This window comes from Pristiophorus japonicus, chromosome 14 (genome assembly GCF_044704955.1).
Source record: "Pristiophorus japonicus isolate sPriJap1 chromosome 14, sPriJap1.hap1, whole genome shotgun sequence".
NCBI classification, from domain to species: Eukaryota; Metazoa; Chordata; class Chondrichthyes; family Pristiophoridae; genus Pristiophorus; species Pristiophorus japonicus.
The window spans coordinates 163477823-163493701 of record NC_091990.1 but is presented as its reverse complement, the minus strand read 5'-3'; the positions used below and the strand labels follow the sequence as shown (position 1 = coordinate 163493701).

General features: G+C 46.4%; 1 protein-coding gene and 1 pseudogene across 5 annotated transcripts in view; one reads left to right on the top strand and one right to left on the bottom strand.

Moving 5' to 3' along the window:
- The window catches only part of LOC139280184 (anoctamin-9-like), a 242322-nt gene extending 233619 nt beyond the window's left edge, over window positions 1-8703 (bottom strand). For 4 of the 5 annotated variants that reach the window (XM_070899762.1, XM_070899763.1, XM_070899765.1 and 1 more), the window contains exon 1: window positions 5742-6100. In XM_070899762.1, coding sequence (XP_070755863.1) covers window positions 5742-6029 — 288 coding nt within the window. In that variant the 5' untranslated portion in view covers window positions 6030-6100. Of the gene's footprint in view, window positions 1-5741; window positions 6101-8646 lie in introns of those variants that run through there. The other variant, XM_070899766.1, reaches the window with a different exon arrangement.
- On the top strand, window positions 8230-12311 carry LOC139280186 (small ribosomal subunit protein uS19-like; annotated as a pseudogene).
- The last annotated feature ends 3568 nt before the right edge of the window (window positions 12312-15879 follow it).

The window sequence follows — 15879 nt, the reverse complement described above, 5'->3', positions numbered from 1 at the left end:
CATGATTTCCTTTTCATAAATCCATGCTGACTTGGACCGATCCTGTCACCGCTTTCCAAATGCGCTGCTATTTCATCCTTAATAATAGATTCCAACATTTTCCCCACTACTGGTGTCAGGCTAACCGGTCTATAATTCCCTGTTTTCTCTCTCCCTCCTTTTTTAAAATTTACATGAAAGTATTGAATGCAATATCTCCAAGTTTGCAGATGACACTAAGCTGGGTGGTGGTGTGAGCTGTGAGGAGGATACTAAGAGGCTGCAGGGTGACTTGGACAGGTTAGGTGAGTGGGAAAATGCATGGCAGATGCAGTATAATGTGGATAAATGTGAAGTTATCCACTTTGGTGGCAAAAACATGAAGGCAGAATATTATCTGAATGGCGACAGATTAGGAAAAGGGGAGGTGCAACGAGACCTGGGTGTCATGGTATATCAGTCATTGAAGGTTGGCATTCAGATACAGCAGGCAGTGAAGAAGGCAAATGGCATGTTGGCCTTCATGGCTAGAGGATTTGAGTATAGGAGCAGGGAGGTCTTACTGCAGTTGTACAGGGCCTTGGTAAGGCCTCACCTAGAATATTGTGTTCAGTTTTGGTCTCCTAATCTGAGGAAGGATGTTCTTGCTATTGAGGGAGTACAGCGAAGGTTCACCAGACTGATTCCCGGGATGGCAGGACTGACATATGAGGAGAGACTGGATAAACTGGGCTTGTATCCACTGGAGTTTAGAAGAATGAGAGGGGATTTCATAGAAACATGTAAAATTCTGACGGGATTGGACAGTTTAGAGGCAGGAAGAATGTTCCCGTTGCTGGGGAGTTCCAGAACCAGGGGTCACAGTCTAAGAATAAGGGGTAAGCCATTTAGGACCGAGATGAGGAGAAACTTCTTCACTCAGAGAGTGGTTAACCTGTGGAATTCTCTACCGCAGAAAGTTGTTGAGGCCAGTTCGTTAGATATATTCAAAAGGGAGTTAGATATGACCCTTACGGCCAAAGGAATCAAGGGGTATGGAGAGAAAGCAGGAAAGGGGTACTGAGGTTGAATGATCAGCCATGATCTTATTGAATGGCGGTGCAAGCTCGAAGGGCCGAATGTCCTGCTCCTCCACCTAATTTCTATGTTTCTATGAGACAGGCGTTCACACCTGCACCTGAGTGATGCACACTGTGTGAGAAGGCTGACGAAGGAATGGTTGGGGAGGTGGAGATGGATGATGCTCCGGGACCCACTGGCCTCTAGCAATGCCACGGGGGAGGGGAAGCCCGTGGGCCAGTTCCCTCGAGGGTGAGCGCGTGCCTGAGTGATGCTCAGCAGCACCCTGATGAGCTGGAATTAGACGTTGTCGCAAGACAAACCCAGTGATCTGCTGGGTGCACTAGCAAGGGTGCCACAGAGTCTCGATGCACTGGCTGTGAGGATGGAGGAGTCCGCCTCAACTATTGCTCATGTCTCTCAGTAGCCCACCGAGCCCCTCCTCGGTCGACAAGAACGGATGTTGGATGCAACCAGTGACCATGCGTTCCCAGAAATGGTGGCACATAGCTGACTTTGCAGTGGCCATTGAGCACCAGGCCGATTGTATTGTAGGCCTACAGATTGTAATGTTGTCAGTGCGTGGTGGCACTAATCAGCTCTGTACTGTGCTGCAGTCGTAGTCAGTCTTAATGCAGAGGCAACCTGATTTCACGGACGCACTGTCCGATGCCATCCTGTCTAGTGCCCCATCAGTTCAACAGGGACCTAACCTTGCTGAACTAGGACAGCAATCTGTGCTCTCCCAGATTGCGGCAGATGATGAGGCTCTGCCCTGGAGGAGTAGCTCGTTTCGGGCCAGTTGGTACATGATGTCAGGACAACATCATTCTGCCCTTGCACCTGCGCTCTCTGCAACCCATCCACAACAGAGTGCTGCCGCCCATGCTGAGGTTATATGTTCCACAGCTGGTCCTTCCAGGGCCCGAGCTGGTCGGGGACTTCCTGCTAGGCCATTATGTGTGGCTGCGGCATCAAGTCAGCAACCGAATACCAGCCTTCCTGCAGGCCCTGAGACCTCATTGAGGAGGAGCAGTAGGCATGGGAGGGGTAGAAGAGAAAGGGTGGTAAAGCACTCTACGACCAATTAAAGACCTGTTGGATCTATGGATATATGTCAACAAATCATTTAAAGCAACGTTGCAGGTCAGCAAAACAATTTAAAATGTTAACAAAGCACTTAGGTTTATTTCTAGGGATATGGGGCTCAATTTTCCCCAATGCCGTTTTTTGGCATATTACAAGAGATACACCCATTTTCTTTTGGCCCCAACTACTTCAAAAAATAACTTGCAAGTTTCCCCATTCTAATTTTTTCAATTGGCATTGCGCAGTCTGTCGTTTAGCTTTGGGGGGTGGAGCCTAATGTCTGCGCCGAAAAACGATGCCCCTCTTCTGCGCATGTGCAGAAAAAAAAGATGTTTTTTACGTGACTGCTATGGGCGCGCATGCCCACTCCAGCTCCCGGACTGCATTCGGCCATTCTTGAAGAGCCAGTTGTGTGAGAGAACTTTAATTCTCAGTAGAAAAATCGGAGCTGCAATATTCAATGCGGCTCAAGGACCAAGAACTTCTCTGAGGATGAAGTGGAGGTTACTGTAATTGAGGCCAGATGGCACGAGCTGGACACCAGCAGAGGTCAAATAAAAGTTTCACCAAAAGAAATGAAGAAATGCTGGAACCAACTTACAGAAGATTACTGTACAATGGTGACCACCCCGAGGTCATAGACACATAGAAAATAGGTGCAGGAGTAGGCCATTCAGCCCTTCAAGCCTGCACCGCCATTCAATAAGATCATGGCTGATCATTCCTTCAGTACCCCTTTCCTGCTTTCTCTTCATACCCCTTGATCCCTTTAGCCGTAAGGGCCATATCTAACTCCCTCTTGAATATATCCAGTGAACTGGCATCAACAACTCTCTGCGGCAGGGAATTCCACAGGTTAATAAATCTCTGAGTAAAGTTTCTCCTCATCTCAGTCCTAAATAACCTACCCCTTATCCTAAGACTGTGTCCCCCTGGTTCTGGACAGTATTGGCCATTGTGGGCGGTAATCAGGTGAGCGGAAAGTTCCTGACCTGAGGTACACCGGCGGTTTCGAAGTCCCACTGGGGAGCGGACCGCCGACGTACACCGTCCACAGATCGCCCTGGCGCGATTTTTGGCTGAGTGGTGAGCCGTAAGTAAGTATTTAAAAAAGTGCCCTCGAGGATCAGCAGAGCTGGGCGGTAGGTAAGTAGGTCTGCAAGAAAAAGGTAGGTGATTGGATTTTTACTAATTATTTTCAAAATCTGTTGTGTGATTTAATTTTAAAGTGTCTTGGGAATGTTTTGGGGATTTTTTAGTTAGATTTTTTGAAAAATTATTTTTATTCTTTGTTTGGTGTTAGGCCCACCCCGCAGCCTCGGGGTAAATTTTTATAGATTTTTAATTTTTCGCCCATTTTCTTTAGGTGCCGCCCAATCTAGCCTAAATTGCACTTTTTTGCCCAGATTGGGGGTGCAAGGCCCATGTTTATCATTGGGCATATTTTTTTTCAATTTCGGGAAGTTTTCGCCAGTGATAACCTTCCCAGCCTTAGTGGTTTTTTGGGCGGCAATCAGGAGCTGGAAGGCTTTGGGGAAATTCTAGCCCATTCATTTTAATCTCATCCTCAAGTGAAGTGTCTATTTTGTTATTTTCTTTCATAAAAACTGGGGCAAAATAGTTAGTCAATGCTTCTGCCTTTTCTCTTGTCATTTCCTGTACATTTATCTTACTCATCCTTTAGTGGCCTTATCCCTACTTTAATTTTCCTTTTATTTATGTGTATATAGAACACTTTATAATTTCTTTTTATATTCCTTAATAATTTGATTTTGTAATTTCTCTTTATCTTCCCGATGGCTTTTTTCAAACTTCTCTGCTAAGCTCTTTGTATTTTCTTTTGTCCTCCTCTTCTTTAGTATCTAAGTACTTCTTATATGTCTTTTTCTGTAGATTCAATTTTCCCTTTAGTTCTTTATTCATCCACGGTACCCCATAATTGGTTTGCTTGTTTTTGGCTTTTAGTAGAACACATTTCTCTTGAACTCTACTGATTATCTTTTTAAAGATTTTCCACTGTTTTACTGTATATCAAGATTTTCTCCCAGTTTATCATATTTAGTTCTGCCCTCATTTTCTCATAATTTGCCCCTTTCCAATCTATTACCTTAGTCTTTGTCCTAGTTATTTCATTCTTGATCCTAATCTTGAACCTTACTATGTTGTGATCACTATTACTAAGATGCTCTCCTGCTCTTACTCTGCTGTCTGTTCTGATTCATTACCCATTGCAAGATTTTTTTATTCTTGTTGGACTTCTTACATCGAGTGAAAAAGGAGTCCTGTATACACTGTAAAAACTCAGTTCCCTTTCCTCCTTTCGCTACTGCCAGTTTGCTTGGGACAATCTCCCATGATTACTATTCTATGCCTGCTACTCACATCATAAATTTGCCTACATATTTCTTCCTCCAATTCCCTTCCACTATTTGATGGTCTCTAGTATACCCCTATTAGGGTCATAGATCCCTTATCTTTTAACTTAATCCATATGGATTCTGTATCTATCTTTCTGCTAGTTACATCCTTTTTATTGTCATTATATTATCTTTAACAAGTTCAACTACTCCACCTCTCCTCCTTCCTTTCCTTCTGAAATGTGTTATATCTGCAATATTTAGTTGCCAATTCTGTTCTCTATGTAGCCATGTTTCAGTTATCCTTACTTTATCTAGATCATCTCTACAAATTATTGCCACCAGTTCATGCATTTTGTTTTGCTGTACCAACAATTTAAATTGTTTTAATTTAGTATTCCTCTCTCTTTGTGTTTAGTAGCTTTTTTCCCTTTATGCTCTATGACTTCATCCGATCTCTGGCCATTCATGTTATCCTTATTCCTTCCTTTATTTTGACCTCTACTCTCTTTTCTTGATTCTTTTATTGTTAGGTTTCTGTAATTTCTAGCAGTACCCTCCCCCCATGTTATTAGTTTGAAGTCTTATTTGGAGCCCTAGTTATCCTTTCCGCAAGGACCTTGGTCCCAGCCCAGGTGCAGCCCATCCCAATGGTACACCTCCTTCCTGTCCGAGTACTGCTGCCACAATCCCATGAAATGGAAGCTCTCCTTCTCACATCACTCCTTTAACCACGTATTGACTTTCCTAATCTGTTTGTCCCTTTGCCAATTTGCACGTGTCTCGGGTAATAATCCCGAGATCCAACTTTTCAATTTTGCTCCCAGCACCTGACACTCCCATAGCAGGACCTCTTCCCTATGTCTTTGTATGTGACATGGAGCACAGCAACTGGATCTTCCCCCTCCTTTTACAGACATTTTGTGATGTCCCTTACCCTGGCAACACAACCTTTGGGATTCTCAATCCTGACTGCAAACAATATTGTCTATCCACCTAATTATAAAATCACCTCTAACTACAACCTTTCCACTTTGCACCTCCTCCCCTTGGACATTCTGTCCTTCCCACTGCCTTTCTCCTTACAGCGATCACACCTGGATCTTTTGATCTGTGGATTTGGTAAACAGGTTGACATTGTTTTCCTGCTCAGCAACTGAGAGTGCTTTCGCTCCAATTTGAATTTCAAATATAACTGAAAGACCCACATAAATATATTTTAAAATTGTGATGAATTGACAAAACTAGTTCATATACCATAGTGTAATGTTCTCTATCCCATTTCATAATTGGCTGCATCTTTAGGTTTCCTATCCTGTTTAACCTATGCATTTTTATGATAACTGTTCCCTTCTTGATTCTGGAGTTGAATTTTGCTTGAATGCTTGACAGGGTGCTGGTATCTGGTGCCTCCTCAGTACCGTGTTCAGGTCCCTCCTTAGTGCTGGGCTCTACTGGCCCCTCAGTCATGGGCCCTGCTCTTTCCTCAGTTTCTAGCATCTGATCTTCCCTCGATGCTAGGGTCTGCTCACCCTCAAGTGCCATTTCAGCTTCCCCTCAGCTGACTACCTCGAATATCCTCACAATGCTTGGCTCTGTTTCCCCTCACTGTGTGACCCTGATCTCCCCCTCACTGTGTGACCCTGATCTCCCCCTCACTGTGTGACCCTGAGCCCCCCCTCACTGTGACCCTGATCTCCCCCCTCACTGTGTGACCCTGATTTCCCCCTCACTGTGACCCTGATCTCCCCCTCACTGTGACATTGATCTCCCACTCACTGTGTGACCCTGATCTCCCCCCTCACTGTGTGACCCTGATCTCCCCCCTCACTGTGTGACCCTGATCTCTCACTCACTGTGTGACCCTGAGCCTCCCTCACTGTGTGACCCTGATTCCCCCCTCACTGTGTGACCCTGATCTCTCACTCACTGTGTGACCCTGAGCCTCTCTCACTGTGTGACCCTGATTCCCCCCTCACTGTGTGACCCTGATCTCCCCTCACTGTGTGACCCTGATCTCCCCCCTCACTGTGTGACCCTGAGCCTCCCTCACTGTGTGACCCTGATTCCACCCTCACTGTGTGACCCTGATCTCCCCTCACTGTGTGACCCTGATCTCCCCCCTCACTGTGTGACCCTGAGCCCCCACTCACTGTGACCCTGATCTCCCCCCTCACTGTGTGACCCTGATTTCCCCCTCACTGTGACCCTGATCTCCCCCTCACTGTGACATTGATCTCCCACTCACTGTGTGACCCTGATCTCCCCCCTCACTGTGTGACCCTGATCTCCCCCCTCACTGTGTGACCCTGATCTCTCACTCACTGTGTGACCCTGAGCCTCCCTCACTGTGTGACCCTGATTCCCCCCTCACTGTGTGACCCTGATCTCTCACTCACTGTGTGACCCTGAGCCTCTCTCACTGTGTGACCCTGATTCCCCCCTCACTGTGTGACCCTGATCTCCCCTCACTGTGTGACCCTGATCTCCCCCCTCACTGTGTGACCCTGAGCCTCCCTCACTGTGTGACCCTGATTCCCCCCTCACTGTGTGACCCTGATCTCCCCTCACTGTGTGACCCTGATCTCCCCCCTCACTGTGTGACCCTGAGCCTCCCTCACTGTGTGACCCTGATTCCCCCCTCACTGTGTGACCCTGATCTCCCCTCACTGTGTGACCCTGATCTCCCCCCTCACTGTGTGACCCTGAGCCTCCCTCACTGTGTGACCCTGATCTCCCCCCTCACTGTGTGACCCTGAGCCTCCCTTACTGTGTGACCCTGATTCCCCCCTCACTGTGTGACCCTGATCTCCCCTCACTGTGTGACCCTGATCTCCCCCCTCACTGTGTGACCCTGATTCCCCCCTCACTGTGTGACCCTGATCTCCCCCCTCACTGTGTGACCCTGATTCCCCCCTCACTGTGTGACCCTGATCTCCCCCCTCACTGTGTGACCCTGATCCCCCCCTCACTGTGTGACCCTGATCTCCCCCCTCACTGTGATCCTGATTCCCCCCTCACTGTGTGACCCTGAGCCCCCCCCTCACTGTGTGACCCTGATCCCCCCCTCACTGTGATCCTGATCTCCCCCCTCACCTGATTCCCCCCTCACTGTGTGACCCTGAGCCCTCCCTCACTGTGTGACCCTGATCCCCCCGTCACTGTGATCCTGATTCCTCCCCTCACTGTGTGACCCTGATCTCCCCCCTCACTGTGTGACCCTGATCTCCCCCTCACTGTGACCCTGATCTCCCACTCACTGTGTGACCCTGATCTCCCCCTCACTGTGACATTGATCTCCCACTCACTGTGTGACCCTGATCTCCCCCCCTCACTGTGTGACCCTGATCTCCCCCCCTCACTGTGTGACCCTGATCTCCCCCCTCACTGTGTGTTCCTGATCTCCCCCTCACTGTGTGACCCTGATCTCCCCCCTCACTGTGTGACCCTGATCTCCCCCCTCACTGTGTGATCCTGATCTCCCCCCTCACTGTGTGACCCTGATCTCCCCCCTCACTGTGATCCTGATCTCCCCCCCTCACTGTGTGACCCTGATCTCCCCCCTCACTGTGTGACCCTGAGCCCCCCCCTCACTGTGTGACCCTCGGGGCCAGGCCTTGCTTTCCTCACAGATCCGCTCGCGTCCTGTCCCCGGGCTGCGTTCGCTCTTCCGACAAATGGCGGGATTTCTGCGCGCACGCGCGGCCTGCTGCAGCCCCTCGAGCATGCGCGCGCGGGAGGGGCCGGCGCGCGCGGGGACAGGCGAGTGGGTCAGCGCTCGGTTCCGGTGACTTCTCCACAGGGTAAGTAGTGCAGTTGCCGCCTGTGAAAGCCCACAGTACCGGTGGGGGATGAAGGCCTCGCCCACCGTGTACCGCTGCAGGTAAGTCAGTTTGTGCTCGAGCCTGCCTCTGCTCACCGCCTAGGCCCAACCCGTGCCTTCATCGCCAGTCAGAGTCATCTGGCGACATGGCTGACCAAGTGGAACAGAAAAAGAAAAGAAGCTTGAGGAACTTTAGCCAGAGGTGTTGTTCTGGATCAGCTCCTGGATATGCCCCATGAGCAGTTGTATTGTGCCAGTCAGAGGAGGCCTGTGATCAGGGCTCACAGACAGCAGGCCCTCCTGAAAAGGCTGGAGAAACCAGAGGTTGTCAACACTCACCTTCGTGACATGGTCATCCTCCCCGAGGTGGTTGGCAGCATGGCTGGGGTGTACAATGGCAAAACCTTTAAACCAGGTTGAAATCATGCCTGAAATGATTGGCCATTATCTTGGCGAGCTTTCCATCACCTACAAACCCATCAAGCGCGGCAGACCTGGTATCGGTGCCACTCACTCCTCCAGGTTCATCCCTCTGCAGTAAACAGTTATGATGGAAATGTGTAAATAAAACTCATTCCAGTTTAAAAAAAACAGCTACCCAGCTGTCAATCATCTGGGGACGTTTGCAATTGAATGAAATGTTTTAATTCATTGGTCTGTACTGAATATATTATACAGAACATAAAAACATGTGAAATAAGAATAGGAGTAGGCCATATGGCCCCTCTAGCCTGCTCTGCCATTTACTACGATCATGGCTGATCAATCATGGACTTAGCTCCACTTCCCTGCCCGCTCCCCATAACCCTTTATTCCCTTATCGTTTAAGAAACACTATTTCTGTCTTAAATCTATTCAATGTCCCGGCTTCCACAGCTCTTGAGGCAGCGAATTCCACAGATTTACAACCCTCTGATTGTGGAAGAAAACGATCTATGTCCTATTTTAAAGCTAAGTTCACTTTTTGCTGATTTTGTAGAATTAGTGGAGCTAGAAAAAACACCCACACTTCTCTGCCTTGAAACAAAGAATGTTGTAAATACATGACTATCTGGTATGTGTATGAGTTTCCAGATACCCTGCTTATCAGGATACAGACAGGGAGAAACTATGCAAGGACAGATAAAGTGTGCCTCCCGGAATGTCCTTTGAACTCACAGAATGTATGATTAATGTTCATGTGTGGTGTGTTTTAGATAAAGTTCCTGTTCTGACTGTATAAAGATAGAGTGGGTTTGCTTGTAAAACTCGGGAGTTTTGCCTCGGTGTGGACTGAGCAAGCTCTCCGAGATATCTCGCTTGTAAAATAAAATTCTCTCGAAGCACGACTCTGAAAGCCTCCGCCTGAGTTAATTTAAGCTAAAATTTCCTCGACAGATTCTGACGTAGTCGGCAGGATCTCTAAAAAACGAGATCCAAAAGAACTAAATTTAACTTTTAAAGAGAAAAGAGGAATTTTAAGGACCTTCCTAGCTGAAAGGGGGAAGGTGCCTAGGCCGTCCTAGCTAAAAGGGGGACGAGCCGCCGAGATCCCCTGGGGGGTGAAGCATTTAAGGTAGCTACCGCAAAGAAGCTAAAATAACAAAAAGGCAAAAGGAGACCCCGAGCTGAGCGGAAAAGAGAACACCGGTGAGCGCTTTGTAAATTACTGTATATTTTGTAGGATTGTCCTAACTCATTTCAGAAAAGATCGCGAGACGTTGCACCCGGAAGAATGGGAAACGGCTCTAGTCGAGCAGGGCGCTCGCGCCCAACTCCTAGAAAAGGAAAGAAAGATGACCTCTTGAGTGAAAGAATGAAAGTACATCCTAAGACCGAGAAAAGAATCCGTAAGGTAGTAAAGCAACGAGAAAAGGTAAGAGATCTCATTGTGCCGCCCGGCTCACCAGCGGACACTGTAATTAAGGAAACAGGAGATGACAGATATGCGGTAACGTTTAGCAGCGATTTGTACGGTTGGTCTGATGGGGATTGGCCATATGGAGGAAGTTTTAAGTTATCTTTGATTGAGGAATGAAGAAAAACAACCAGGGAAGGAGGGGGAGACCCCACTTGGGATAGGGACTATACGGAAAACTGTTTTAAAAAATGGACAGAGGTTGCTAAGAGACACCAACCCCCTAAGATTAAATCAGATGAAAAGGAAAAAAGGGAAAATGAAAAACCTCCCTCTTATAGTCCTCTGGACTTTCCTATCCCCTCAGCACCAGCAGTAGGACTCTATCCCCGCATAGAACCCCCAAAACAAGATAGTTGGCAGGAAATTATAGAAATAATCGCTGCCCATAGAAATCAAGTTCCGAGGGAACTAGCAGCCCCTCCGGATCAGCCATCTAATGGAGAAGCCGGTGGAGGAGATCCGGGAGCATCAGGATCAGGGGAAGCCGAAGCAGTAGAGGGAGGGGTAGCAAACCAGGACACAGGGAAAAGAGGTCCTCACCAAACAAGGCAACAAACGGCAAAAGAAGCAGCCGACTCTACCGTCCACCAAAATTCTAGGGTAATGATAGGAACTACGGCAGTTCTGAAACCCTGGTCCCCTGGAGAAGCCAGAGATATGATCTCAGCCACCCCAAATCCGGTAAAGAAACCGGTAGCATTTCACAACTGGCTTGAGCAAACGTGTACAATTTACAATCCGCTCCCAGGAGATGTTAAACTATTATTGCAAGCGGCCTATGGATCTTCCTGGCAGGGAGTAAAAGATATGTTCCACATCCCACCAGGGGAAAATGGAGACTGGAGAGTTAATGATGACTTGCTGAATGACGGCAATGAGTCATTAACCCATTGGCTGTAAAACCGAGGAAAGAACGCAATTCTGCAAGGGGCTAAAAAGCATGGGGATATAGGGGAAGTCACCCGCTGCTTGCAGAAAGCAGAAGAATCAATGATAGATTTTGCAGGCAGATGGAAAAATAGTTGGGACAAACATGCAGGAATACCTATGGATCAAAATGAGCCTTTGGCAGTGCAAACCTTGTTAAATTGTATGTTGCCACAACAAGCCAGAACATACAAGATAAAGGTTTTGGACTGGCAAGGAAAAGGTTGGAAAGAGACAATTACAGTACTGGCCAATATGGATAGGGAGGGACTATTCACCTATAAAGACAACAAGTTAATAATGAGACTTTGATAGTCTCTAAAACAACACCTCTCCCTTTATTAGGAAGACAGACTTTGTGCAAACTAGGAGCCACAATTTATTGCACAAAGGAAGGGATGTTCATGGAGCTCCCTCCAAATAAAATCCATCAGTTCTTTAATGGGATTGAAGGGGAGAAAAGGGAAGATAACAAAGAAAAGGCTACCCTCTATTGTTGGCAATTGAAGGGCAACTTCTATTCCCCCTTGATACATGAAGTTATACAAAACTTAAAAGCTAAATTTGACTCTAATACTGAAAAATTGATGTATATAATTTTGACAAGCTTTGAGGCAGTTCAGCTTCACTGTACAGCCTGGTACACTCGACAAAAAGCTGAAACTTACCAGTGTTTGGTACAATCCTTTTTAAATAGAGAAGAAATAGTAGAAGCTACGCCCCGCATTTATTTTGTACCAGAAGGATTGGGGGTAGCCATGGATTTGACACCCTTACAGCAGCAGCGGTTTCGAGAAGAGAACTCGACACCCCATCTGACATTGGCTGTAAAACCGCCAGCGAAACCCAAAGATATGGGTCCGATGATTATAGAAATAAAAAAGGAAAAACAGCAACAAGGCTATCAACCTTGGGCAGTAATAGAATTGCAGAATGTTCAGATAGAATTTATTACCCGCACCAGGGGGATTCTCCAGTGGAAAGATAAAAGTCATGCCTCCACTTTTGAAAAACAGCAGCCCCCTGGACAGCCAAGCCTTAAGCTGCCAATGGCATTGAATCAAGTATCTTCTGAACTTTGGGCAAAACATAAGAATCATGTTGGGCAAGTACATTCTGCAGTACCCCATCGGGTACAATTGATAAAGAACGCCGTGTTACCAAGCATTAGGCAGTACAGACTGCCTCAGAGGCAGAAGATGGGATAGAGCCAGTCATTTCTGCATTGTTGGAACAAGGAGTTCTAGAAAAGACACAGAGCCCGTGTAACACTCCGATATTGCCCATACCAAAGGTTAATAGGCCGAATGAGTGGAGATTTGTGCAAGATCTGAGAGCTATTAATAAGATAGTAGTCCCTATCACCCCTGTGGTACCGGACACCAACATTATACTATCTGCTATCCCACCAACAGCAACTGTCTTTACTGTGGTAGATCTGTGTTCAGCCTTTTTCTCCATCCCATTAAATCAAGAGAGTCAGTATCTGTTTGCTTTCACCTACAAGAAACAGCAGTACACATGGACCAGGTTGCCCCAAGGATACACCGAAAGCCCCGCAGTATATGCAGCAGCAGTAAAAAGAGACCTCGAAGACAGTTCATTATCGGACCAGTCTGTGCTGTTGCAGTATGCGGACGATTTACTTGTGGCTTCTAGCCACGGATACAGGTGCATGCAAGATTCCCTGAAACTGTTACAGCACCTATGTGAAAGAAGGCACCGAGTGTCGTTACAAAAGTTACAATTTTGTCAGACTCAAGTCCAGTACCTGGGTTTTCACATATCTCAAGGGCAGAGGCAGCTAGGACCAGAAATAATTCAGACAATTCAAAGTGCCACCATACCAAAGACAAAGAAGGATATCTTGTCATTTTTGGGGATGGTTGGGTACTGTAGACAATGGATCCCTGATTATCGAGAATGGGGTGCAGTCCTAAGATCAGCTGCCCTGAATGATGCCCCACCCAGGGTGGAGTGGACCCCAGAGAGAGAGGAGGCATTTAAACAGTTAAAGAAAGCCATCACTAATGCTCCGGCGTTGGGACTTCCGAATTATGGAAAACCTTTTCAGATGTGAATGAGAAAGGAGGATTTGCAACAGCAGTGCTAACCCAAGAACATGGTGGGGGAAATAGACCAGTGGCTTATTATTCGGTTTTGCTGCCTCCAGTAGTAAGGGGAATGCCAGCATGTCTACGTGCTGTAGCTGCTACTGCGGTCATGGTGGAGAAGTCGGTACCTATTGTTTTGGACTATCCATGTACTGTCATTACAGCCCATGCTGTGTTGTTACTTTTGAATTCAGCTGCCACACACTTTACAGCATCTAGAAGAACAGGTTATGAAGTGTTACTGCTGTCACACCCTAATTACACCTTTCGACGCGCACCGGTAGTAAACCCAGCCACTTTTCTTCCTACTAAAGAAGTAGAGGATCCAGACCAGCATGATTGTCTGTTAATGGTGGAAATAGCCACCTTACCAAGACCAGATTTGCTCACAGAGCCCATGGACAATCCAGATCTTATTCTCTATACGGATGGATCATCACATAGGCCGTAGGATGATTTGCTTTTGGCAGGCTATGCTATTGTAAATCCCCACGAAACTGTTGAAGCATTTGCCCTGCCTCCCGGAACCTCGGCTCAGGCTGCTGAATTGTTTGCCCTCATTAGAGCTTGTATAATAGCTAAAGATCAAACTGCTAATATCTATACTGATTCTAGATATGCATTCGGTGTGGTCCATGATTTTGGACAACTGTGGAAAAACAGAGGCTTTATCACCTCTGGTGGAAAGCATATTAAGCACTCTCAACTGGTGCTTAATCTATTAGACGCCATTCAGTTGCCAAGTAAGGTAGCCAATATCAAATGTGCAGCTCACACAACCGGTGAGGATGAGGTATCAGTAGGAAATAGGAGGGCTGACGAAGCAGCCAAACAGACCGCTTCGGCGCAAGTAGATTGCCTTCAAGCAGTCGCAGTCTCCCCTCCACAGATACTAGACATCCAACAACTTAAAACAGCCCAACAACAAGTTACTATACAAGAAAGAAGGACTTGGGAACACCAAGGTTGTTTTCTCAAAAACAACATTTGGTGTCACCCTGATGGGCAAACTGTTTGCCCTAGGTCTCTATTTTTGCCCCTGTCTCGCCTAGCACACGGTCAGGCTCACATGGGCAAAGGAGGGATGATACATGCTATTAATGCACAGTGGTATGCATTAGGAATAACAATAGTAATTGAAAAAGTTGCTAGAACATGCCAAATTTGTCAACAAAATAACAGAGGTAAAACACCTGCTGAATATGATCATCTACCCCAGCCAAGTATGCCCTTTGAAAATTTGCAAATTGATTTTGTCCACATGCCTCCAGTATCAGGTCTTAAGTACCTATTAGTCATAGTAGATATGTTCACAAGGTGGGTAGAAGCATACGCCACTAGGAGAGACGATGCCCGAACAGTAGTAAAAATTCTATTAAAGAAATAGAACCAAGATATGGGATACCTATGGGAATCAACAGTGACAGGGGAACACACTTCACAGGAAAAATAGTGCAAAATCTTGCAGAAGCATTAGGTTTCCAGTGGAAGTTACATATACCATATCAACCACAGTCCTCGGGAATGGTAGAGAGAGTAAATGGGATAATAAAATCTACCCTCACCAAGGTATGTCAGGAGACAGGACTAAAGTGGCCAGATGCCTTACCATTGGTACTGTATACAATTAGAAAAAAAAAACGAAACACTGGTTTGACACCACATGAAGCCTTGTTGGGACGACCAATGCCTACCGACGTAAAACCACCACTGGTGGCTGAAAAAATAGCATTAATTTGGAATGATGAAAAATCACTAAAGTATGCTCAAGCCATGTGTGAAATAGCGAGGAGTCTGCACGAACAAATAAAGCAGACACAGGTGCCCCCGTCGGAAGGAAATATGCACCCTTTCAGGCCTGGAGATCAAGTGTTAGTAAAAATATTAAATAAAGAATCCTTTTCTCCTAGGTGGAAAGGACCGTATCAGATAATTCTCACAACACGAACCGCTTTGAAGTTGGAAAAGCACCCGAACTGGGTGCATGCAACCCGCTGTAAATATTATTTCTCCGACGAATTACAGCCGAAAGAAAAGGCATTGAACCAGGACGAGCTACGGTTGCCCGACTAAGAAAACAGCCATCTTCTCACTGAAGAACTGTACCTGCTCTTATTTTGTGTTCACTCATTGTGTATTTTGGACTTAAAAGTATCTATAGTTACCCAAAAGTCCAGGGACGAATGTCAGAACTCATTTGTATGCCAGTTTGGGCCTTTATTATTTGGGTTACTGTTACTATCGTGCTTGCGTGTTGTTATTGTAACGAATTAGTTCAAGAGTGTTATAGAAGTAAACAGAAAAAGGAAGATGAGGCGGGACTCTTGGAAAAACTATAAGTGGACATTGGGCATTCTGATCATTTTAGCAGTAAAGAAAGTCAGACAGGAAGAAGAATTACTTGAAGAAACAGGTACACCCATTGTATGTTTAAAGAAATGATCAGACAGTTGTTGAGAGCCGAGCTAGAAAGGAAAATATTATCCTTCCATGCTGACACATGGGAAAGGTTGCTGAAAATCAATCAGAAGGATAAGCTTCTTAATGTAACCATTAAACCCCAAGAAAGATATACCAGTTGTGTGATTCAAAAGGATGTAACATAACTATGGAAATAGTAAATAAGACGAG